Raw genomic sequence first — 23,827 nt, forward strand, 5'->3', positions numbered from 1 at the left:
CACCTTTCCAGAAGCCTCTCATGAGCAGCAGCAGTGGCCTAAGATGCTCAGAGCCGAGGGAGGGTGATGTCCCGGAGTGCAGTGCCCACAGACCTGTCCCTGATGGCAGGTCACCCACACCACGGCCGGAAGGGCAGCTGACCTCTCAGACTGGTGTTTTTAGAACTTTAAGTTCAATCCTAGCACTTAGGAGCTGAGGTACTTGGTGGGTTTAAAGCCATACCTTTTCAAAAACAACAGAAAAGACAGGCATGCACGGTGCCACACACCTGTCGAGCCAGCTGCACCAGAGCAGGCTCACGCTGGCAATCCTAGCTACGCCGGAGGCCCACCTGTGAAGCCAGCCTAGACAGGAAAGACTGAGACTCCAGTTGACCAGCAGTATGTCAGCATCATGGCTCAAGTGGTACAAGAAATGCATTATATAGAAAGATACCACTGTGGTTAGTTGTAAGTTCAGCCCACCTGCAAGTAGTTCTCCAGAAAGTGAGGATTGGGGAAATTTTTATCTTACACAAAAGATGGTCTCTTCCTTTATTGAAGCAACCTTTTTGTGTGCATGTCAGTACTGGGGCTTGAACTCCGGGCCAGAGCACTCTCCTTTAGCTTCTTCAGGCTGGTGCTCTACCACTTGAGTCATGGCCCCACTTGCACTTTTTAGAATTTCCCACCCTCTCAGGAGCCTTGCTTCTGTGTGGTCCAGGGTAGGAAGGCCTTCCACAAGCCACTCCTGCAGACTGGCCTGACAGGAGCGGAGCTGGTGGCAGCAGCGACCCCTGGCTGTGTCCCGTGCACACCAGACAAACGGCGTGGGTTTGAACGTTCTCCTCAACACAGGAGAACTGCCATGTGTGGCTCAGGTGTGGACGGCGCTCAGGTCCTAGCATCATCTGTCCCCGCACACGGTCGTCACTGCTTTGCAGCAAAAACATTCACAAACCTTTCTTCTAGCTTTTTTCACCCTGCCATTCACTAGTACGCTGGACTTGACTGCTCCTGTCCAGATGGTTTAGGTGCTGACCAACCTCTTCCTGGCAGGGCAGGGCCCAGTCTCGGGCAGAGGCCCCAGGCAGGAAGCGAACAGGGAAAGCGAATGCCTCGTCGTCAGCTATAGTGCTGGCGGGCACAGGCATCGCAGGAACCACCATGAAGGAAGAACAGAGACTTCCTCCTAACAAAGCTGTTTAATCATTACAAAGTGTCTCAATTTTTCTTGCAGAAATGATTACATTGTTTCTCTTTGGGCAGAAGCCAAACTCTAAGCTGCAGCCCACAGACTGCCCCAGGGCAGACTAGGCTGTGTCTCCAAGTATAGGTCCAGAGGCCAGGTCGGTGTCCATCAAGAGATAACCCTCAGAGACGGCCTGGCTTCCTCCAGGGTCTGAAGCTGGTCCTCCATCGCCTGGGTCCAGTAGATGTCATAGAGGCTGGACGCAGACAGAAGGAGTGGGCTGGGTGTCACACACGCATATGCACGCACGCGCGCGCACACACACACACACACACACATCCCTCAGCCTGAGCCCCGCCCGCCCGTCCACTTACACTAGCTTCTCCAGGGCCAGGGCGCAGCCTGGCTGCCTGAGGCTGTCTACCAGCCGCTGAACGCCAGGGTCCCCCATGCAGTTGTTGCTGAGCTCCAGCACCCGCAGGCTGTGGTTGGCCAGCAGGGCTGACGCCAGGCTGCTACAACCGTTATTGGTCACGTCGCAGTCCCCTAGCCTGGAAGGGAGCGGGACGGAGGTCAGGACAAGGTCATGCCCGCACTGCCACTAGAGCTGCTGGGCCTGGGCGGCCCCACGCGGTGAGACAGCGAAGGTCCACACACGGGCCCAGCCCTCGAGCGGCCCTGGCCCCACGTCCAGCCGTGGCAGGTCAATTGCACGGTCCTTCCATGGCCCCAGGTACTTTCCCCAGCAGAGGAGGTGCGTGTACAGCTTGCCTTGGTTGGACTCAGGACTCAGGTGGCCAGCTTTGGACAAGAGGCAGGGCGCCGGCCCCTCTGCAGGGTACAGAGAGGCACTGGGAGGAAGGTGCAGGCCATGAAACCCTGAGCTCATCACCAGCACTGCCCCAAAAAACAGCTCAGCTGGGTCCCAAGAGGAGAGTATGGGAGGTTAGAGAAGGCAACAGAGTGAACAGAGGTTTGCAGGTTACAGAAAAAGGTGGATGTCAGCGGAAGGAAGGAAGGCACGCGGGGCGAGCTGGATGCCCGCTCCCGGGTGGGCACTGCCAAGGGCTGCTCAGGCTCTCCAGGGTGGATGACCAAGCTCCAGGCCCTGTCTTTCAGGGCTAATGCAGGCTCCCACATGGTCCCGCTACAACAAGTGTCCCCTGAGAAGGAGACTGCAAGGTGGGTGGCTGGCTGGCCGTGCTGCCGGGCCCAGCCTTCTGTTGGTGCCCAGGGCAGGATGAACGGCAGCCAAGAAGTATCAGTGGCTCACACCTGTAATTCTAGCCACTCAGGAGTCTGAACTCTGAGGGTGGTAGTTTGAAGCCAGCTAGGCAGACAAATCCAGGAGATACATCTCCAATTAGTGGCTCCCACCTATAATCCTAGGTACCTGAGAGGCCTACACCTAGCTCCTCGCCAACAGCTAGGCATAGTGCCGCGTGCCTGTCTCATCCATGCTGTGGAGGCTGAGATTGGGAAGATGACGGTTCAAGTCCTGCCCGAGTAAAATATCACGACACTCCATCTCAGGGGAAAAGGCTGGACATGGTAGTGTGTACCTGCCATCCCAGCTACAATAGGAAGCCTAAAATAGGTGGGTCTCTGTCCAGGTGCAGGCCCAAGCAAAAATCAAGACCGTACCTCAAACTAACCAGTTCCAAAGGCTGGAGGTGTGGCTCAGCAGAAAACGCTTGCGTAATAAATATGAAGAAGAGTTCTGTACTGAAGAAAAGTTCCAAGGATAGAAAGCAGATCTATGAAATTAGAGATAGCAGACCCCTCCCTGGAAGCAATGGGAAAATGGAGGGGGGCCTGGCAGGACTTGCAGGAGGGGGGGAGGGGGGAGGGGGGAGGGGGATGGCCCTCTGGGTGGCTTTTACGTTTTGTTGTTTCTGTGTGTGCCAGTCCTGAGGTCTGGGCGCTGTCCCTGAGTTTCTTTTGCTCAAGGCTAGAGCTCTGCCACTTGAGCTACAGCACCACTTCTGGCTTTTTTAGTGGTTTATTAAGTCTCAGACTTCCCTTCCCAAGCTGGCTTCCAACCACAATCCTCAAATCTCAGCCTCCTGAATAGCTAGGATCACAGGCGTGAGCCACCAACATATGGCTCCCTTTGGGTTTTGTGAGCCAAGGCCTCAGATCAAAGCTGGAGTGACAAGTGGGCAGCAGGCCCTGCGTCCCTCCCAGCACGGCTCACACTCACCAGAGCGCACACAGCATGCAGCCGGGCTGGCCCAGACCTGCATCCCTCCCAGCACAGCTCACACCAGAGCGCACGCAGCACGCAGCCGGGCTGGCCCAGACCTGCGTCCCTCCCAGCACGGCTCACACTCACCAGAGCGCACACAGCATGCAGCCAGGCTGGCCCAGACCTGCGTCCCTCCCAGCACAGCTCACACCAGAGCGCACGCAGCACGCAGCCGGGCTGGCCCGGACCTGTATCCCTCCCAGCACAGCTCACACTCACCAGAGCGCACGCAGCACGCAGCCGGGCTGGCCCGGACCTGTATCCCTCCCAGCACGGCTCACACTCACCAGAGCGCATGCAGCATGCAGCTGGACTGGCCCAGACCTGTGTCCCTCCCAGCACGGGCTCACACTCACCAGAGCTCACGCAGCACGCAGCACACAGCTGGGCTGGCCCAGACCTGCGTCCCTACCAGCACGGGCTCACACTCACCAGAGCTCACGCAGCACGCAGCCAGGCTGGCACAGGCCCTGGCAGAGCTCCTGCACACCTGAGTCCCCCAGCTTATTGCTGCTTAACTGCAGCTCCAGGAGAGACCTGTTCTGGGCCAACACTGACCGGAAATGGGGACAGCAGGCATCTGTGAGGTTGCAACTCTTCACCCTGTGGGGACAGATGCACACCAGCTAGACCAAGGGAGGCCCAACGCTACCACCGGCCCTTGCCCTAGACTCCGATGGGGACCAGGCAGAAACCTCTCCCAGGTGAACGCCGGTCCTCTGGGCTGCTCACTCTGCACACCTGTTCCCCTTTCCCGCGCGGTCCCCCGCCCCTCCTCTCCAGCTGCCCCCCCTGCCCAGCCCTCACCACAGTGACTCCAGCGGGGAGCCGGGCTCCAGCAGGCTCTCGCACAGCAGCCGGGCACCCTCATCGCCCAGGTCGTTGCTGGCCACGCTGAGCTCCTTCAGGCTGGGCTGGGCTCTGAGGAGGCCACACAGCTCCCGGCAGCCCTCGGCCGTGATGTCACACTCCCAGAGCCTGTGGGCAGGGCACTTCTTGAACATGTCACCCCTCCCCCCCCCCCCCCGTGGCCCCAGGCCCCCCCCCCCGCCTCCTCGCACCTGGGGAAGGCTGCAGCCAACTCACCACAGGACCTGCAGCTGGGAGCCGTGGAGCCGCAGCCCGGGGCACAGCAGCGCCAGGCCCGCGTCGCCCAGCTTGTTACTGCCCAGGTCCAGCTCCCGCAGGGGCGCCTTAGAGACCACGTCACACAGATCCCTGCAGTTGGCTGTGGTGACACCACAGTTCTCCATCCTGGAGAAGCAAGGTGGGCCTGAGAGGAGCCCCGGGGCCACCCCCCCCAGGGCCCCCACGGCCTGGGGCTGGCTTACTTGAGCGTCTCCAGCTGGCAAGCAGACTCTTTCAAGCCCTGGCATAGCGTCTGGACTCCAGCCTCATGGAGGTCATTGTTGCTCACCACCAGCTCCTTGAAGTCTGGCTTGGCCCTGAGCACCGCGGCCAGTGATTCACAGCTGGCAGCTGTGAGCCCACAGTACTCCAGCCTGCAGGGGACAGGACGGGATGGGATGGGACAGGATGGGACAGGATGGGACAGGACAGGACGGGACAGGACGGGACAGGATGGGACGGGATGGGACAGGATGGGACAGGATGGGACGAGATGGGACAGGATGGGACGGGAAGGGACAGGAAGGGACGGGACGGGACAGGACGGGACAGGAAGGAACAGGATGGGACGGGACGGGACAGGATGGGACAGGATGGGACGGGAAGGGACGGGAAGGGACAGGATGGGACAGGATGGGACAGGATGGGACGGGAAGGGACAGGAAGGGACGGGACGGGACGGGATGGGACGGGATGGGACGGGATGGGACAGGACGGGACAGGACGGGACAGGAAGGGACAGGATGGGACGGGAAGGGACAGGATGGGACGGGAAGGGACGGGACAGGACGGGACGGGACGGGACGGGACGGGACAGGACAGGGTGAGATGGGTCGGGTCGGGAGGGATGGGTCGGGAGGAGACGGGATGGGGTCTCAGCCTAGCCCCACAGGTGCATGGAGCGATGAAGGGTGGCCATGGGCTACTGCACCTTGCTGTGGTCACGGGCCACCCACCCGCACCTCACTGTGGTCACTCCCAGTGCCACCCACCCGCACCTCGCTGTGGTCACGGGCCCCACACACGCACCTCGCTGTGGTCACTCCCAGTGCCACCCATCCGCACCTCGCTGTGGTCACGCCCCCCCCCCCCCGCACCTTGCTGTGGTCACTCCCAGTGCCACCCACCCGCACCTCGCTGTGGTCACTCCCAGTGCCACCCACCCGCACCTCGCTGTGGTCACGGGCCACCCTCCCGCACCTCGCTGTGGTCACTCCCAGTGCCACCCACACACCTCGCTGTGGTCACTCCCAGTGCCACCCTCCCGCACCTCGCTGTGGTCACTCCCAGTGCCACCCTCCCGCACCTCGCTGTGGTCACTCCCAGTGCCACCCACACACCTCGCTGTGGTCACTCCCAGTGTCTCCCACACTGGACCACTGGCCACATCTGTGCCACGGTCAGGTCGGGTCGGCCGTCAGCCCCTGGCAAGGAGGAGCCCCAGCACCCCGGGGGGAGCACCGTGGCCCGGAGGTCCCCCCGGCCCCTGCAGCTGCATCCTGATGAAGGCCTGGGCGTTCCTGGCTGGGGAAGGGTGGGCCCCAGGGAGCTGAGGCCACACTCACTGCAGTCTCTCGAGGTGGCACTGAGCATCCAGGAGCCCCTGGCAGAGCAGCTGCAGGCCCGCGTCTCCAAAGGGGTTGTCGCTGAGACAGAGCTCACGCAGGGTGGACAGGGCACACAGCACACCGGGCAGGGCCGCACAGCCAGCTGCCGTCAGGCCGCAGTTCTGCAGGCTGGAACACACTCTCTCAGCAGCTCCCCAGCAGCCCTAGGGCAGGCCCTGCTTCTCCCCAGGCTAGCTCCCCATCTCCAGCTGAGAGCAGCTGCAGGAGGGCAGCAGGGTGGCGGGAGGTAAGCCTTGGAGCCAGAAGGCGCCCTGTCCCTGTGGTGGCAGCCACTGCCTGTCACCTGCAGCTGGAGCTGGGGCCCCCAGGGCTCTCCACACCCTACCCCTGCCCACCAAGGCTCTGCCGGAGCGCCGTGCTGGCACCGGGCCTCACCTCAGCTTCTGAATCTGGCAGGTGGGGCTCTGCAGGCCCTGCAGCACCAGCTGCACGCCCGCATTGCCCAGCTCATTGTTGCGCACGTTCAGCTCCGTCAGGGCAGGGTTGGCCTGAAGCGCAGAGCGGAGGTCCCTGCACCGCACCTCAGAGAGGCCGCAATCATCCAGCCTGTGAACAGAGCCCTCAGTCTCCACAGGTGCCCTGGCCACAGCCCATCCATCACCCCATGCAGCAGCAGGCCAGGAACTCAAAAGGCAGTCCAGCCAGGAACCCAAGCGCACGCCTACAAGTCCAGCTGCTCCGGTGACTGAGATCAAGGATCACAGTTCAAAGCCAGTGCTGGCAGCACAGTCCAGGAGACTATCTCCAATTAATCACCAAAAGCCAGAAGTGGCTGAGCACCAGTGGCTTGTGCCTATAATCCTAGCTACTCAGGAGGCCAAGATCTGAGGATCGCAGTTCAAAGCCAGCCCAGGCAGAAAACTCCATGAGACTCTTATCTCCAATAAACTACTCAGAAAAAGCTGGAAGTAGCACTGTGGCTCAAGTGGTAGAGTACTAGTCTTGAGTACAAGAAGCTCAGTGCCCAGGTCCTGAGCTCAAGCCCCAGGACTGGCCAAAAAAAAAAAGAAGGCAGAAGTGAAGCTGTGGCTCAAGTATACAGTGCACGCGCATGCACGCGCACGCACAGACACGCACACACACACACACATAAATTTTAAGAGCCATGTGTGGTGGTTTAAGCCTGAAGTCCTAGGAGGCAGAAGCATAAGTATCTTGAGTTGGAGCCAACTGTACTATACACAGCAAGTTCCAGGTCAGCATGGTCTACGTTAAATTAATAATAGTAGTGAACCCTGCCCCAGAAGTGCTGGGAGCTGGCAGGTGTGCAAGGCCTGGGCTTCCATCCCCACAGCAGGGAGGAAACCCCACAGAAGTGCAAGGGTGGAGGCGTGGCTGACATGTCAGGAGCCTCCGTGTGGCTGACATGTCAGGAGCCTCCGTGTGGCTGACATGTCAGGAGCCTCCGTGTGGCTGACATGTCAGGAGCGCTCCGTGTATCTGACATGTCAGGAGCCTCCGTGTGTCTGACATGTCAGGAGCCTCCGTGTGTCTGACATGTCAGGAGCCTCCGTGTGGCTGACATGTTAGGAGCACTCCGTGTGGCTGACATGTCAGGAGCCTCCGTGTGTCTGACGTTAGGAGCGCTCCGTGTGTCTGACATGTCAGGAGCACTCCGTGCAGGGATGGAGGCACAGCTGACATGTCAGGAGCCTCCGTGTGGCTGACATGTTAGGAGCCTCCGTGTGTTTGACATGTTAGGAGCCTCCGTGTGGCTGACATGTTAGGAGCCTCCGTGTGTCTGACATGTCAGGAGCCTCCGTGTGGCTGACATGTCAGGAGTGCTCCGTGTGGCTGACATGTCAGGAGCGCTCCGTGTGGCTGACATGTCAGGAGCGCTCCGTGTGGCTGACATGTCAGGAGCACTCCGTGTGTCTGACATGTCAGGAGCGCTCTGTGTGTCTGACATGTTAGGAGCGCTCCGTGCAGGGATGGAGGCGCAGCTGACATGTTAGGAGCGCTCCTGACATGTCAGACACACGGAGCGCTCCTGACATGTCAGCTGCGCCTCCATCCCTGCACGGAGTGCTCCTAACATGTCAGCCACACGGAGGCTCCTGACATGTCAGCCACACGGAGGCTCCTGACATGTCAGCCACACGGAGCGCTCCTGACATGTGTCTGACATGTTAGGAGCTCCATGTGGCTGACATGTTAGGAGCGCTCCGTGCAGGGATGGAGGCATGGCTGACATGTCAGAAGCGCTCCGTGTGTCTGACATTAGGAGCACTCCGTGTGGCTGACATGTTAGGAGCACTCCATGTGTCTGACATTAGGAGTGCTCCGTGTGGCTGACGTTAGGAGTGCTCCATGTGGCTGACATGTTAGGAGCGCTCCGTGCAGGGATGGAGGCGCAGCTGACATGTCAGGAGCGCTCCGTGTGTCTGACATGTCAGGAGCGCGCCATGTGTCTGACATGTTAGGAGCTCCATGTGGCTGACATGTTAGGAGCGCTCCGTGCAGGGATGGAGGCGCAGCTGACATGTTAGGAGCGCTCCGTGTGGCTGACATGTCAGGAGTACTCCATGTGTCTGACATGTCAGGAGCACGCCGTGTGTCTGACGTTAGGAGCACTCCGTGTGGCTGACATGTTAGGAGCGTGCCGTGCAGGGATGGAGGTGTGGCTGACATGTTAGGAGTGCTCTGTGCAGGGATGGAGGTGCAGCTGACATGTTAGGAGCGCTCCGTGTGTCTGACATGTCAGGAGCGCTCCGTGTGTCTGACATGTCAGGAGCGCTCCGTGTGTCTGACATGTCAGGAGCGCTCCGTGTGGCTGACATGTTAGGAGCGCTCCGTGTGGCTGACATGTCAGGAGCGCTCCATGTGGCTGACATGTCAGGAGCGCTCCGTGTGGCTGACATGTCAGGAGCGCGCCGTGTGCCTGACGTTAGGAGCACTCCGTGTGGCTGACATGTTTGGAGCGCGCCGTGCAGGGATGGAAGTGTGGCTGACATGTTAGGAGCGCTCCGTGCCTGAAGGGTACAGAGCACAAGACCCTGCAGCATGTGCAGGAGGCAGTGGCCCCAGGAAGTGCTCTGAGAACGAGGAGACAAGTCAGAGCGAGGCGAAAGAGTCTGAGGTGCCCCCACAGCCAGATACACACCTGAGCACTGGACAGACAGTAATTGTAATTCAGTGACATAAAGTGCTTTCGTGTCCATCCCAACTAATGAAAACCTGAATACATGCAAGTAGGACAGGCAGTTCCTATCAAGAAAAATGACAACTGATCGATGGAGAGGAAATAAAGAAATGACCAAAGGCACTGTCTATGACCAGTAAGAGCCAACAAAGGCTGAAGCTAGCAGCAAAGATCTGAGTGGAAACAGGTTTGGGCAGAGTTTCAGATGACCCCACCGGCTGCTAAGGGACTCAGAGCCCTTGGAGAAGCCCAGCAGGACAGGGACCCTGACCCCTGTGGGGCCAATACACATCGGGACAGGACACGGTAGCCAGAAAGACCCACAGCATCTGTCTGCTTGCCAAAAATGTGCAACCATGAGAAAGCCTCAGAGAAGCCCAGATGCCCCATGCAGGCCTTCCACTCTGACTCAGCTGCCTCCGGGACAAGTGCACCGCAGGCAGCTCCCCACGGGCAGGGACGGGTAAAGGACAGAGCTAGGTGACCGTAGGTGACCGGACAGGAAAAGACAACTCCGATGTCTGTGGCTGAGATGGCCTGGGTGTCTCCCTGAGATACCAGGAGGGCGTTGGCAGACACCCAGGTGACCTCACACCTGCAACAAATCTGGAGCTATCCCACACAGCAGCTAGAGTGGGAGGCGGGACCAGGGAAACAAACACCTGTTTTATGTCTGTGGGTTTCTTAGAGCCTGGAGAACAACTGACCCTAACCCCCATTCGCTGTGGAGGAGGGCCAGGCAGGCCACTGTGCTAGCCATCCACCGGCCTTCCTGCCCGCGGTCTCCAGAGGAGGAGGGAGTACCCCATGTCCACACCGGGCAGGCAGTCTACTGTTGCACTGCATCCCCAGCAGCTAGGTACTTACTACCGTGCTGTTCGGGGCTGGGAAGGTGGCTCAGTGGTACAGCGCTTGCCTTGCGTGCCTGAGGCCCTGGGTTCAATTCCTCAGCACCACATAAGAAAAAAGAAAAAAGCCAGAAGTGGCGCTGTGGCTCAAGTGGTAGAGTGCTAGACTTGAGCGGAACAGCTGAGGGACAGTGCCCAGGCCCAGAGTTCAGGCCCCACGACCGGACCCAAAAGAAAACAAAAACAAAACTACCGTGCTATTCTTGGTACCTGGAATTTGCAGGAAGGGCCTGGCAAGGTAGGCACTCTGCCACCTGAGCCCTGCATATATATTTAAACGGATGCCGGGCTCGAACTCACAGAGCGTCACACTCAGCTGGCTTGCTCGGCTGGTGTTCTACCACAGGCCATGAGCCTCTCGGCCAGCCTGGCTTCTGTTGGTTAATTGGAAATGGAGTCTCACAGACTTCTCTACCTGAGCTGGCTTTCAATTACGATCTTCCAGGTCTCAGCCTCCCAAGTAGCTAGGATTACAAGTATGAGCTACCAATACCCAGATTAGTTTTTTTTGTTTTGTTTTCTTGGTGGTTCTGGGGTTTGAACTTAAGGCTTTCTAAATGCTAGGTAAGCACTCTACCTCTTGAGCTGTAACTCCAGAACTTTCTGCTTTGGTTATTTTTAGGATAGGGTCTTGCTTTGTCTCAATCAGATTTATGCTTCCTGCTCTGTGGGTAGGACAAGTGCAGCTACTTGTTGACATGGGACCTCAAGAACTTTTGGGCTGGGCTGGGAAGGTGGCTCAGGGGTGGAGCACTTGCCTCCCATGCATGAGGCCCTGGGCTCAATTCTTCAGCGCCACATAAGCAGAAAAAGCCGGAAGTGGCGCTGTGGCTCAAGTGGTAGAGCACCAGCCTTGAGCTGAAGAGCTGAGGGACAGCGCCCAGGCCCACAGTTCAGGCCCTATGACCAGCCAAAAAAAAGAACTTTTGTGCTGAGGCTTTGAGATTACAGGTGTGAGCCACTGGTGGATGGCTAATCTTACACCTAGCATTTCCTACCGTCAGAAAAGGACGTGAAGCGGCTTTGTGTCCTTGCACGATGTGTTCCGGAGCTGCGCAGGAGCACTCGGCCTCTGACCTCCACCGCGGGAGGAGTCAGGCCTCCCCACCGTCCCGTGGCCCGTCAGGCTGACCAGGCCTCCCAGGCCCCCGGGAGCCTTACCTGACCCACTGGCACTGCTGGATGCGGGGCAGGAGCTCAGTCCACCGGGAGTCGCTCAGCTGCTCACACTGAATGTTGAGATCCATGGTGGGCATACAGCGCTGTCTGAGTAAGAGAAAAGAGAGCACTTGGCAAACTTGCAGGTCAGAAGTATGAATGGAAGAGTCCTAACAGGGCCCCCAGAGGCACACCTTTTCAGAAAGGCCCACCTCTCCTTGGGAGCGCTTCCACACACTTGGCCTCCAGGAGCAACTGTGGCTGGGAGGGACTGCCTGAGGTGGTCCCTGCAGGTGGCAGGCTATGATGCCTGCTCACCTCCCAGCCCCATGGCCTCTCCCACCAGAGCCTGGGGACAGAAGATCTGCCAGGAAGCCCCTGCCCTAGTCCGCCCCATCGGGGGGCACACCCCCACCATGGGGAATTCCTGCCTGCTTAACCCACATTTTGCTCTAAGAACAGGTGGGGGGCTGGCAAAGTGGCTCAGTGGTAGAGTGCTTGCCTCACGTGCATGAGGCCCTGGGTTCAATTCCTCAGCACCACATAAGCAGAAAAAAACAGAAGTGGTGCAGTGGCTCAAGTGGTAGAGTGCTAGCCTTGAGCTGAAGAGCTGAGGGACAGCAGCCAGGCCCAGAATTCAAGCCCTATGACCAGCCAAAAAAAAAAAAAAAGAACAGGCAGGGCAGCACATGACCCACATCCACAAAGCTAGACAGCATAGGAAGCAGGCCCTGGACCCACAAAGCTAGACGGCATGGGAAACAGGCCCTGGACCGGGCAGTCCTCAGTGCCCTGGCCCTCTGTTCAGAAGCAGCTCGGAAAGGCACACGGAGCCTTGTGCAAGGCCGAGTGGAGGCAGGGGCTGTAGGGGTGGGGCCTCCACGGGCAGGGCGCCAGCCTCCAGGACCCCCTCCAGACCAGACCAGGCCAGGGTGCATCCTCTGCCCAACCCTGGCCAGCCTGGCTCCAACCCCAGCCCAGAGAAGCCAGGCTGGAAAAAAGGAGGCCTCTCTGCAGCGAGGCTAAGGGGGGCCAGGTCATGAGTTCTGACACCTGAGAGGGACAGGCACAGAGCCTGACTAAACAAGGCTGGCACTGGCCCTCACGGCCCCAGGCGGGCAAGTGTGCTGTCCCTGAGCACAGGCCAAGCTGCCGGCTGGAGTGACGTGGCTACCTGGGAGAAGTGACCAAGTGTGCTGGCAGCCCTGGGGAAGAGCAGACCGGGTTCTGTTCCAAGTGCTGCTCTGTTGAGAGTTCTGCTCTGAGTGCTAAGTGCTGTTCTGCTCTGAGTGCTAAGTGCTGTTCTGTTCGGAGTTCTGCTCTGAGTGCTAAGTGCTGTTCTGTTCGGAGTTCTGCTCTGAGTGCTAAGTGCTGTTCTGCTCTGAGTGCTGTGCTGTTCTTAGTGCTACAGGCTGTTCTGTTGTGTTCCAAGTTTTGTTCTGCTCTGCTGTTCTGTTCTGAGTTCCGTTCTGTTCTGGGCTGTTCTGAGTTCAGCTCTGAGCGCTGTTCTGCTGTTCTGTTCTGCTCTGAGTGCTGTGCTGTTCTGAGTGCTGTGCTGTTCTGAGTGTTGTTGTGTTCTGAGTTCTGTTCTGTTCTGAGTTCTGCTCTGAGTGTTGTTCTGAGTTCTGTTCTGCTTTGAGTGCTGTTCTCTGTTCTGTTCTGAGTGTTGTTCTGCTCTGCTCGGAGTGAGAGGAAGCCCCGCAGGGCTCACTTCCACAGGGCACCACAGGTGGGTTCGGGCCTGGGCCGCCTCCTGGCGGTGTGCGGGGCCTGTCCTGCTTTCAGGGAGGCCGATCGACCCACGCCCGCCTGAAGCGCTTGAAAAGGGGGGAAAAACAGCACTGCTGGAATCCCGGATGCGTCACCGGCTGGATCCCGGGTGCGTCACTGGCTGGAGCGCTGGGGGACAACCGGCGCGGCCCCGCCCCTCCTACCCCCCCACGCACACATAACGCACCGCCCCGGTCCCCCCTCCCCAGCACACACGCCGTACCATCCCGGGTGCGTCACCGGGCGGGGCTGGCGCTGCCTCCCCGGGGAAGGCGGCTGTTAGACCGCGCGGCCTCGAGACAGACGGGCGGGCGCCCCGCAGGCCGCGAGGCCCAGCTCCGGGCTGGCCGCCGGCCGGGGAGGGCGCCCCGGGGACGTGCGGCCCAGCAGCGACCAGCCCGCGCCGCCCCCCGCCCCCCGGCCCCCGCCCCCCGCGCTGCCCCAGCGCACCTGCGGGTCTCCGCGCTCCGCCACGAGTCCAGAAGGCCCAGGAGGAAGCGGCGCGCGGCCAGCACGTCCCGGAGCTCCGAGCCCGCAGCCGCTCCTTCCGCCCTGGGCGGGGCGGCCCCGCCCCCGGACCGCCCTCCCCGCCCCCGCCGCCCCGGACCGCCCCCACGGACCGCCCCGCCCCGCCCACGGACCGCCCGCCCCGCCCACGGACCGCCCGCCCCGCCCCCGCCGCCCCGGACCGCCCCCACGGACCGCCCGCCCCTTCCCCGCCGCCCCGGACCGCCCGCCCCGCCCACGGACCGCCCGCCCACGGACCGCCCCCACGGACCGCCCGCCCCGCCCACGGACCGCCCGCCCCGCCCCCGCCGCCCTGGACCGCCCCCACGGACCGCCCGCCCCTTCCCCGCCGCCCCGAACCGCCCGCCCCGCCCCCACGGACCGCCCGCCCCGCCCCCGCCGCCCCGGACCGCCCGCCCCGCCCCCACGGACCGCCCGCCCCGCCCCCGCCGCCCCGGACCGCCCCCACGGACCGCCCCGCCCACGGACCGCCCGCCCCGCCCACGGACCGCCCGCCCCGCCCCCGCCGCCCCGCCCACGGACCGCCCGCCCCGCCCCCGCCGCCCCGGACCGCCCCGCCCCGCCCCGCCCCGGCCGCCTATCCGAGCTCTTTCCAGGCCGCACCCGGACGCCTCCCCGCCCCCGACGGTGCAGCCGGGATGACGGGCGCGGGGCTGGCGAGCGCTCTGCCACTTCTGGCTTTTTCTGCATAAGGAGTGCTGAGGGTTCGAACCCAGGGCCACGTGCGTGAAGGCGAGCGCCCCGCCGCTGAGCTGCCCTAGCCCCAGCTCCGCCCCCCAGGCCCAGCTCCGCCCCCAGGTCCGGCCCCGCCCCCAGGCACAGCTCCACCCCCAGGCCCAGCCCGCCCACCCCGCCCAGGTCCCAGCCTCCCAGCCCCAGCCCCCGCCCCAGCCCCAGGCCCAGCCCGCCCAGGTCCCAGCCCCCAGCCCCAGCCCCCGCCCCAGCCCCAGGCCCAGCCCGCCCAGGTCCCAGCCCCGCCCCCCAGGCCCAGCCCCAGGCCCAGCCCGCCCAGGTCCCAGCCCCCAGCCCCAGGCCCAGCCCGCCCAGGTCCCAGCCCCCAGCCCCAGCCCCCCCCAGCCCCAGGCCCAGCCCGCCCAGGTCCCAGCCCCAGGCCCAGCCCCCAGCCCCCCCCAGCCCCAGGCCCAGCCCGCCCAGGTCCCAGCCCCGCCCCCCAGGCCCAGCCCCCCCCAGCCCCAGGCCCAGCCCGCCCAGGTCCCAGCCCCGCCCCCCAGGCCCAGCCCCCCCCCCAGCCCCAGGCCCCGCCCGCCCAGGTCCCAGCCCCGCCCCCAGGCCCAGTCCCGCCCCCAGGCCCCGCCCCCAGCCCCAGCCCCGCCCAGCCCCAGGCCCAGCCCCCCCCCAGCCCCAGGCCCAGCCCGCCCAGGTCCCAGCCCCGCCCCCCAGGCCCAGCCCCGCCCAGCCCCAGGCCCAGCCCGCCCAGGTCCCAGCCCCAGGCCCAGCCCGCCCAGGTCCCAGCCCCAGGCCCAGCCCCCCCTAGCCCCAGGCCCAGCCCGCCCAGGTCCCAGCCCCCAGCCCCAGCCCCCCCCCAGCCCCAGGCCCCCCCCAGCCCCAGGCCCAGCCCGCCCAGGTCCCAGCCCCCAGCCCCAGCCCCCCCCAGCCCCAGGCCCAGCCCGCCCAGGTCCCAGCCCCAGGCCCAGCCCCCCAGCCCCCCCAGCCCCAGGCCCAGCCCGCCCAGGTCCCAGCCCCAGGCCCAGCCCCCAGCCCCCCCCAGCCCCAGGCCCAGCCCGCCCAGGTCCCAGCCCCGCCCCGCCCCCCAGGCCCCAGCCCCGCCCCGCCCCCAGCTCCGGCTCCGGCCCCGCCCCCGCCCCAGGTCCGCGGCCGACCAAAGCCCAACAAAAACCGGGAGGAAGCGGAGTCCCACCGCAGCCTCCCGCCGCGGGCCCGGCAGGAGGCGGACTGAGCGGTGCGAAGCCCGGGCCGCGGGCAGGACAGCGAGGGCGCGCGTCACCCCGCTGGGCCCTTCCGCCCCGGCCCGGGCCATCACGGCCGGCCATGGCTTGAGGTATGACTGCCTCTGCACAAACCTCTCCCTGCTCCCCATCTCCACCGACCACCTAAAAGCCTTCAGGACAAGGTGACCAGGTGAGCGCCTGACCTGGCCCAGGACCCCGGAGCCCCTCCCCTCCGGTCTGTGGGGTCCCAGAGACTCCAGGAGCCTCCGCTTTGCTGACCCCTCACACCCTTGCTTGGACTTTGGGGATGCCCTCTCCTGGTTACTGGGACCCAGGGACGCCTGGAGCAGCGGGACAGGCCCCACAATCCTACCAAATTTTCCACATTGTCTCCACTGACCCGCGTTGCCTGATAGCTCTAATCTTGAGACTTAGGGTTAATTGTTGACAGTCAAAGAAAACTAACTGGTTTGCCCCACTGAAAGTGGCTCCCACTGGTCTGAATTGGGAACCTCTGATTTTACTCTTACTGATTTAAACAGTTATCCAACAGGAGGGGTCTGAGGTCCCCTACACCCAACCCCTCCTCCACCTTTACATGTGCAAAAACCACCTTCATTGATAGCCCACTACGGGGTGGGCCCTGAGGTTTGGGTCGGGGGTGAAGGAGACACCCTGCCCCACCTGCCTGGCCTGGCCTCCAACTGGCTAAGAGGGGACAAAGAGGGACTCCCACAGCGACAAGACCGGAGGTCCCTGGAGGAGATGACACAGAACCCACAGTCCTGTGGCTCTTTGAATACAGAGGTCAACCCCCCCCCCTTCATGGGCTGGGCCTGGGGCTTGTCACTCAAGGCAGCTGCCCCTCTGGGCACCTAAGACAGTGAGAAGATATCTGCCTGGAAGCACTGTGGGGGTAAAGCACAGCTGTGTGGGGCTGCTCAGCTGGGGTAAAGCGCAGCTGTGTGGGGGCTGCTCAGCTGGGGTAAAGCGCAGCTGTGTGGGGCTGCTCAGCTGGGGTAAAGCGCAGCTATGGGGGCTGCTCAGCTGGGGTAAAGCGCAGCTGTGTCAGCTGGGGTACAGCGCAGCTGTGTCAGCTGGGGTAAAGCGCAGCTGTGTGGGGCTGCTCAGCTGGGGTAAAGCGCAGCTATGGGGGCTGCTCAGCTGGGGTAAAGCGCAGCTATGTCAGCTGGGGTAAAGCGCAGCTATGGGGGCTGCTCAGCTGGGGTAAAGCGCAGCTATGGGGGCTGCTCAGCTGGGGTAAAGCGCAGCTGGGTGGGGCTGCCCAGCTGGGGTAAAGCGCAGCTGTGTGGGGCTGCCCAGCTGGGGTAAAGCGCAGCTATGTCAGCTGGGGTAAAGCGCAGCTGTGTCAGCTGGGGTAAAGCGCAGCTATGTCAGCTGGGGTAAAGCGCAGCTGTGTGGGGCTGCCCAGCTGGGGTAAAGCGCAGCTGTGTGGGGCTGCTCAGCTGGGTAAAGCGCAGCTGTGTGGGGCTGCTCAGCTGGGGTAAAGCGCAGCTATGGGGGCTGCTCAGCTGGGGTAAAGCGCAGCTATGGGGGCTGCTCAGCTGGGGTAAAGCGCAGCTATGTCAGCTGGGGTAAAGCGCAGCTGTGTGGGGCTGCTCAGCTGGGGTAAAGCGCAGCTATGTCAGCTGGGGTAAAGCGCAGCTATGGGGGCTGCCCAGCTGGGGTAAAGCGCAGCTATGGGGGCTGCTCAGCTGGGGCACAGCAGACGCAGCCCAGTCCACTCAGCCTTGCCAGCTGCTCTTGCCTCCACTGCTCTTCTGGTCCCCTCTAGTTCCCTCTTAAAGACTAGCCATCCTGGACCAGTGGTTCCCTAAACCATGTCTTTTCTCCATCCTCGCTCTTGTACTACATTCTTCTTCACAGGCTCAGTCCGATTCTGTCTGCTCCAATCAGGGGAGCCTAGGCAGAGACAAAGGCCACAGGGTGGGATTTCATGTGACCACCATTCTCCCTCCAAGCTTTACCAAAATTGTCTTAAAGGTTTTTCTGTTCTGGTTATTTTATTCTGGTGTTTCTAGTGTTGTTAGGTTTTTTTAAAAACCTAAGCATAGGGCTGGGAAGGTGGCTCAGTGGTAGAGCGCTTGCCTTATATGCATGAGGCCCTGGGTTCAATTCCTCAGCACCACATAAGCAAAAAGAAAAAGCCGGAAGTGGCGCTGTGGCTCAAGTGGTAGAGCGCTAGCCTTGAGCTGAAGAGCTGAGGGACAGTGCCCAGGCCCAGAGTTCAGGCCCCACGACTGGACCCCCCCCCCAAAAAAAAAAAAAAAAAACCTAAGCATAGCTTAAAACTTTGCGCACAAGGGCTGGGAACGTGGCTCATTGGTAGAATGCTTGCTGCTCATGCATGAGGCCCTGGGTTTGATTCTTTAGTACCACATAAGCAGAAAAAGCTGGAAATGGTGCTGTGGCTCAAGTGGTAGAGTGCTAGCCTTGAGCAAAAGCAGCTCAGGGACAGTGCCCAGGCCCTGAGTTCAAGCCCCAGGACTGCCAAAAAAAAAAAAAAAAAACTTTGTGCACAAGTGTATGTGTGATTGTGAACATGTTCAAAGTAATCCATTGTAACACATAAAAACTGTCATCATGGTGTAAAAATTATTTGTTTTTAACTAAGGTGAACCTTGTGTTAAAGATAATTACCAAGTGTGCTGCTTGTTAGAAGGAAAAATCTTTATCAATGGACGTAGTAAAAGGAATGAGACCCAGCTCCACTCCTAACCAGGTGTGATGGAGGAAACCAGTAAGGAAAAATGTAAAGAATGTCTTGAAAGACAGTCATGAGTAAAATTGGTATGTAATTAAGTTGGCTGTGAGTGGCGCTGTGGCTCAAGTGGTAGAGCGCTCACTGAAGAGCACAGAGACAGCGCCCAAGCCCAGAGTTCAAGCCCCACAACTGGCCGAAAGAAAGAAAGAAATTAATAATCCATTAAGTTGGCTGTGATCTACACTGAAAACTAACATCTCATTCTTTTTTTTTTTGTCGGTCATAGGGCTTGAACTCTGGGCCTGGGTGCTGTCCCTCAGCTCTTCAGCTCAAGGCGAGCGCTCTACCACTTGAGCCACAGCGCCACTTCTGGTTTTCCAGTGGTTTATTGGAGATAAGAGTCTCACGGTTTTTCCTGCCTGGGCTGGCTTTGAACCGCGATTCTCAGATCTCAGCCTCCTGAGTAGCTAGGATTACAGGCGTGAGCCACCAGTGCCCGGCTAACATCTCATTCTTTATGTCCCATCTAAGAAAATTATAGTTTGTGTGAACCAAAGTTCACTTAGTGTTTATGTTAAGGCCCTTCAAATGAACACAACTGTAACTCAAATGCCATTTTTTCCCTGTTTAATATATAAGCTGCCTTGGATACAGACATCAACTCCTACATTCTTTGTAATTACAAAGGCTTAGTGACACCTGCAAAATCTTAACCTCAATTAGTATCCTAAACTGTTACATGTAATTAAGAATAACTCTATTTCTATTCGGTTGCCTTAACTGAGAGAAAGGGGCAGCAGTTTGGGGATCACGGTTCAAAGCCAGCCCAGGCAGAAAAATCCCTGTGAGACTCTCATCTCTCAAAAATAGCCAGCAAAATTCTGGAAGTGGTACTGTGGTTCAAAGTGGTAGAGGGCTAGTCTTGAGCAGAAGTTCTCAGGGACAGTGCCCAGGCCTTGAGTTAAAACCCATGACTGACAAAAGAAATGCCAACTGGGACAGGCCATCCCAGCAGCAAACACCTAGGACCCCCCCCCCCAAGACAAAACTAGTCCTGGAGTAAGAGGGGACAGTGTCACATCCTATATGGAATTACCCCTCCAAAGTTAACCAGAGCCAGGGATCAAAAGAAAATAATAAGCTTGCCCACCTAACATCCATACCTGTCTATCCATACCTGTCTATCTTGTAACTGGCCAGGAACTTACACTCTTGCCCTTGTTACCTGCTATTAACAGGAAATGATCAAGGCCTCTTACTGGCCCCCTAACCACTCCAATCCAGCCCTGCTTCTGGCTGGTTGTGGGCTCATGGCCAGGGTGTGTTTTCCTTTGTCATTCACACCAACTGGTCCTGCCACCTTGTCAGGCCTCACCCTTTCCAAGGTTCTTTAGCAGATTAGCAGCTCTCACTCAGGACACCACCTGGGAGCAAGCCAAGGACATCCTGTTACAGGTCTCGCTTACACCGCCCTGCGCTGCCCAGCACAGACTTGGACCCTGAAGACCCCAGCCCCCCTGCCTCCTCAAGGCCCCCATGTCAGCCGGATGTAGCCAGAAAGACAACCACTGACCCCTTCCCCCAGTCTCCCCTCTCAGCCCAATGATTTTTGGTTTTCCAGTCCTAGAGCTTGAACTCGGGGCCTAGGCACTGTCCCTGAGCCTCTATGCTCTTGAGCCACAGTGCTGCTTCTGGCTTTTTCTGCTTCTGTGGTGCTGAGGAATCAAACCCAGGCCTTCATGCATACAAGGCAAGCACTTTACCACGGAGCCACTTCCTAGCCCCTCAGCCCAACATTTTTGAATGTATCCAAAGACCTTATACGAAGGACTTGCCTCTCCCCTCCAGTGAGCCACTGGCGCCCAGAAGACTGAATATGAGCCAGGTTCTGGTGGCTCATGCCTGTAATCCTAGCTACTCAGAAGGCTGAGATTTGAGGATTGCAGTTCAAAGCCAGCCAGGGCAGGAAAGTCCATGAGACTCTTATCTCCAGTAAACCACCAGAAAATCAGAACTTGCGCTGTGGCTCAAGTGGTAGAGCGCTATCCTGGAGCTGAAGAGCTGAGGGACAGTGCCCAGGCCCTGAGTTCAAACCCCATGACCAGAAAAAAAAAAAGACTAAATATGGATTGACTCCTGCCTTATTCCCTTTGGTCAAGCAAGACACCAGGTGCGCACAAACAGACTTGACCACGTGCCTGTCCCCAGCAGGTGATTCCAAACTAGGCCTAGCTGAACGTCCCCGTCACCCCAGGTGAGACTTTCCATTCTGGACCTAACCAAGACTACCCAGCCCTAGCCCCAGTAATTACAGCCTAAGTTTTACTCCTTTGGTTCCTTGTTAAGACCCATATAAAGCTGGCCCGCAAATCTAGTCCCTCACACGATCTCCAAACCTGCAGGAAGGGCTATGCCTCTCGCTGGCAATAAACAGTCCTCACCTGTGGACAACTGAGTCCAACCTATTCCTCTTCCGTTCTCCTCCGTTTTCCTATCAGCCGGTTTAGACTGGCTGTTAGACTACTGCAGCTTCAGAAAGGCTGAGAACAGCAGGGCGCCGGTGGCTCACATCTGTAATCCTAGCTACTCAGGAGGCTGAGACCTGAGGATCACAGTTCAAAGCCAGAGTGAGCAGGAAAGTCTGTGAGACTTATCTCCAATTAACCACCAGAAAACCGGAAGTGGAGCTGTGGCTCAAGTGGGAGAGCACTTGCCTTGAGCTGAAGAGTGGAAGGACAGAGTCCAGGCCCAGAATGCAAGCCCCATGTCTAACTAACCCCTCCCCCAAGAAAAGAGCCTGAGAACAGAGGGAAAGGAGTTAGCAACCGGTGGAGAAAGGTCTCTGAGACAGCATTCCAACAATTCCAATTCAGATGCTAAGGTGGGAGATTACCCTGGGTGGGCCTACCATAACCATGAGGGTCCTTCTAAAGATGGCAGGGGCAAGGGCTGGAAAGATGAGGGCAGCCCCTAGATGCTGGGAAAGGTAAAGGACCATATTCTCTTTTGGAAGTCTCTAGAGGGAAACAGCCATGTGATACTCTAATTTGATTTTAACATCCAAAGATTCATTTTGGGCTTCTGCAGAACTATAAAATAACAAGTTGCTAGCAAATGTTACAGTACTGCTATTAAACATATGCTTTCTGCAACTGTTAGAATAATCTTGAAGACTACAATGTTAACTTTCAGTGGCCACAGTGTATGCAATAATCTGCTTGGAGTCAACTGAGTCAATCTCTTTACAGCCAGTTAGTCTGTTCTCAGTTCTTAGTTTTTAGGACCTAAAAGGGCACCTGTTCTAAGGTCCTTCCTACATTTCAGGACACCAAACTGACCTGAAATGCTGCTGGAAACACACTACCTGTGCCCACACCCAGACGTACTGTTTGGTTCCACACTCAACATGGAGGTCATTCCAGGTAACTCCTGGGACACTGGCGCTGTGGCACCCTCCACCACAGGAAGTGGCCCTAGTCCCTCCGCCTCCCACCCCGGCCCCACCACATCCCCGCAGCTCTCAGAGAAGCAGGAACTGTGGCCCTCCATGTCTGCGCTTGGCCCACCAAGGTGGCCCCTGTATCCTGGCAGCAAAACCTGGGCAAGTCCTCTGCCAAGACTGTCCTTCCTGTATCGGCTTTTGGGGGATAAGGTCAAAGGGCCTCAGGTTTGCAAGGCAAGCGCTCTACCACTGAGCCACCTTCCCAGCCCCTCTAAGTGACTTCTTACAGCCACCCCAGAGCCTCCAGCTGGACAGGGTTCTCCACCCAGGGCCTAGAGGGGAGAGGCGCATCCAATGCAGAAGCCCAGCTCAAGGTGGGCTCCGAAGGCTCAGCATGCACAGCCTTAGCAAGGCCTGGCCCGGGAGGACAAGGCCTCGGCCGGACTCCCATCACAAGGCCCACAGCACCTCCGCCCTCACCTCCCAGCCTCCGCCCTCACCTCCCAGCCTCCGCCCTCACCTCCGGCCTCCGCCCTCACCTCCGGCCTCCGCCCTCACCTCGCCAGCCTCCGCCCTCACCCCCCGGCCTCCGCCCTCACCTCGCCAGCCTCCGCCCTCACCTCCGGCCTCCGCCCTCACCTCGCCAGCCTCCGCCCTCACCCCCGGCCTCCGGCCTCACCCCCGGCCTCCGCCCTCACCTCGCCAGCCTCCGCCCTCACCTCCGGCCTCGGCCCTCACCTCGCCAGCCTCCGCCCTCACCTCCGGCCTCGGCCCTCACCTCGCCAGCCTCCGCCCTCACCTCCGGCCCTCACCTCCGGCCTCCGCCCTCACCTCCACCTCGCCAGCCTCCGCCCTCACCCCCGGCCTCACCCCCGGCCTCCGCCCTCACCTCCGCCCTCACCTCCGGCCTCCGCCCTCACCCCCGGCCTCCGCCCTCACCTCCGCCCTCACCCCCGGCCTCCGCCCTCACCTCCGGCCTCCGCCCTCACCCCCGGCCTCCGCCCTCACCTCCGCCCTCACCCCCGGCCTCCGCCCTCACCTCCGGCCTCCGCCCTCACCCCCGGCCTCCGCCCTCACCTCCGCCCTCACCCCCGGCCTCCGCCCTCACCTCCGCCCTCACCCCGGCCTCCGCCCTCACCTCCGCCCTCACCCCCGGCCTCCGCCCTCACCCCCGGCCTCCGCCCTCACCTCCGGCCTCCGCCCTCACCCCCGGCCCTCCGCCCTCACCCCCCGGCCTCCGCCCTCACCCCCCGGCCTCCGCCCTCACCTCTGGCCTCACCCCCGGCCTCCGCCCTCACCCCCCGGCCTCCGCCCTCACCTCCGGCCTCACCCCCGGCCTCCGCCCTCACCCCCCGGCCTCCGCCCTCACCCCCGGCCTCCGCCCTCACCTCCGGCCTCACCCCCGGCCTCCGCCCTCACCCCCCGGCCTCCGCCCTCACCTCCGGCCTCCGCCCTCACCTCCGCCCTCACCCCCGGCCTCCGCCCTCACCTCCGGCCTCCGCCCTCACCTCCGCCCTCACCCCCGGCCTCCGCCCTCACCTCCGGCCTCACCCCCGGCCTCCGCCCTCACCTCCGCCCTCACCCCCGGCCTCCGCCCTCACCTCCGGCCTCCGCCCTCACCTCCGCCCTCACCCCCGGCCTCCGCCCTCACCTCGCGGCCGGCCGTCCCGGCTCCGTGCGCGCTCTCCTGACGGCGGACCCGGGCCGCCGTCCCCGCCCGCCTCGGCGCGGGCCCCGCCCCGCCTCGCCCCGCCCCGCCTCAGGGGCCGGACGGAACCGACGCGCGCGCCCGGGCGGCGGCGGAGAACCCGTGACCGGCCCGGGTGACGTCATGGCCACACGTGACCCTTGGCGGAAGCAAGCCCTCCTACCTGGCGTGAAGCCGCCAGGGGGCGGGGGGAGGGCGCGACTACGCAGGCGCCGTTCTTCCGCCCGCCCCCCCCCACCCAGCGTCCCGCCGTGCTCCGCGAGGGGCCCTGACGCGGTGACGTCACCGTCCCGCCCGGGGGCTCCGCGCACGCGCGCAGGCCGCGGGGGAGGCCCGCGCCGGCCGGGGCCGTCTGTAGCGG

The 23,827-nt window shown here is 61.1% G+C and overlaps 1 protein-coding gene across 3 annotated transcripts; it reads right to left on the reverse strand.

The window, feature by feature from the left end:
• Positions 1–1,169: 1,169 nt before the first annotated feature.
• On the reverse strand, positions 1,170–23,484 carry Rnh1 (ribonuclease/angiogenin inhibitor 1). Of its 3 annotated transcripts, none has more exons than XM_042665515.1 (10): positions 23,410–23,484; positions 11,387–11,491; positions 6,551–6,721; positions 6,113–6,283; positions 4,751–4,921; positions 4,506–4,673; positions 4,227–4,397; positions 3,852–4,022; positions 1,546–1,722; positions 1,170–1,427 (listed from the first exon to the last, which is right to left on the reverse strand). In XM_042665515.1, exons 2-10 carry the CDS (start codon positions 11,479–11,481, stop codon positions 1,340–1,342), a joined length of 1,383 nt encoding a protein of 460 aa, XP_042521449.1. In that variant the 5' UTR covers positions 11,482–11,491; positions 23,410–23,484; the 3' UTR covers positions 1,170–1,339. The 3 variants fall into 3 exon arrangements, with proteins under 3 accessions (XP_042521449.1, XP_042521451.1, XP_042521450.1); XM_042665517.1 differs by lacking the exon at positions 23,410–23,484 and adding an exon at positions 13,604–13,718; XM_042665516.1 differs by lacking the exons at positions 6,113–6,283; positions 23,410–23,484 and adding an exon at positions 13,604–13,685.
• Positions 23,485–23,827: the final 343 nt, after the last annotated feature.

The sequence above is a fragment of the Dipodomys spectabilis genome, unplaced genomic scaffold, assembly GCF_019054845.1.
Source record: "Dipodomys spectabilis isolate Male_0828 unplaced genomic scaffold, ASM1905484v1 ptg000331l, whole genome shotgun sequence".
NCBI lineage: Eukaryota > Metazoa > Chordata > Mammalia > Rodentia > Heteromyidae > Dipodomys > Dipodomys spectabilis.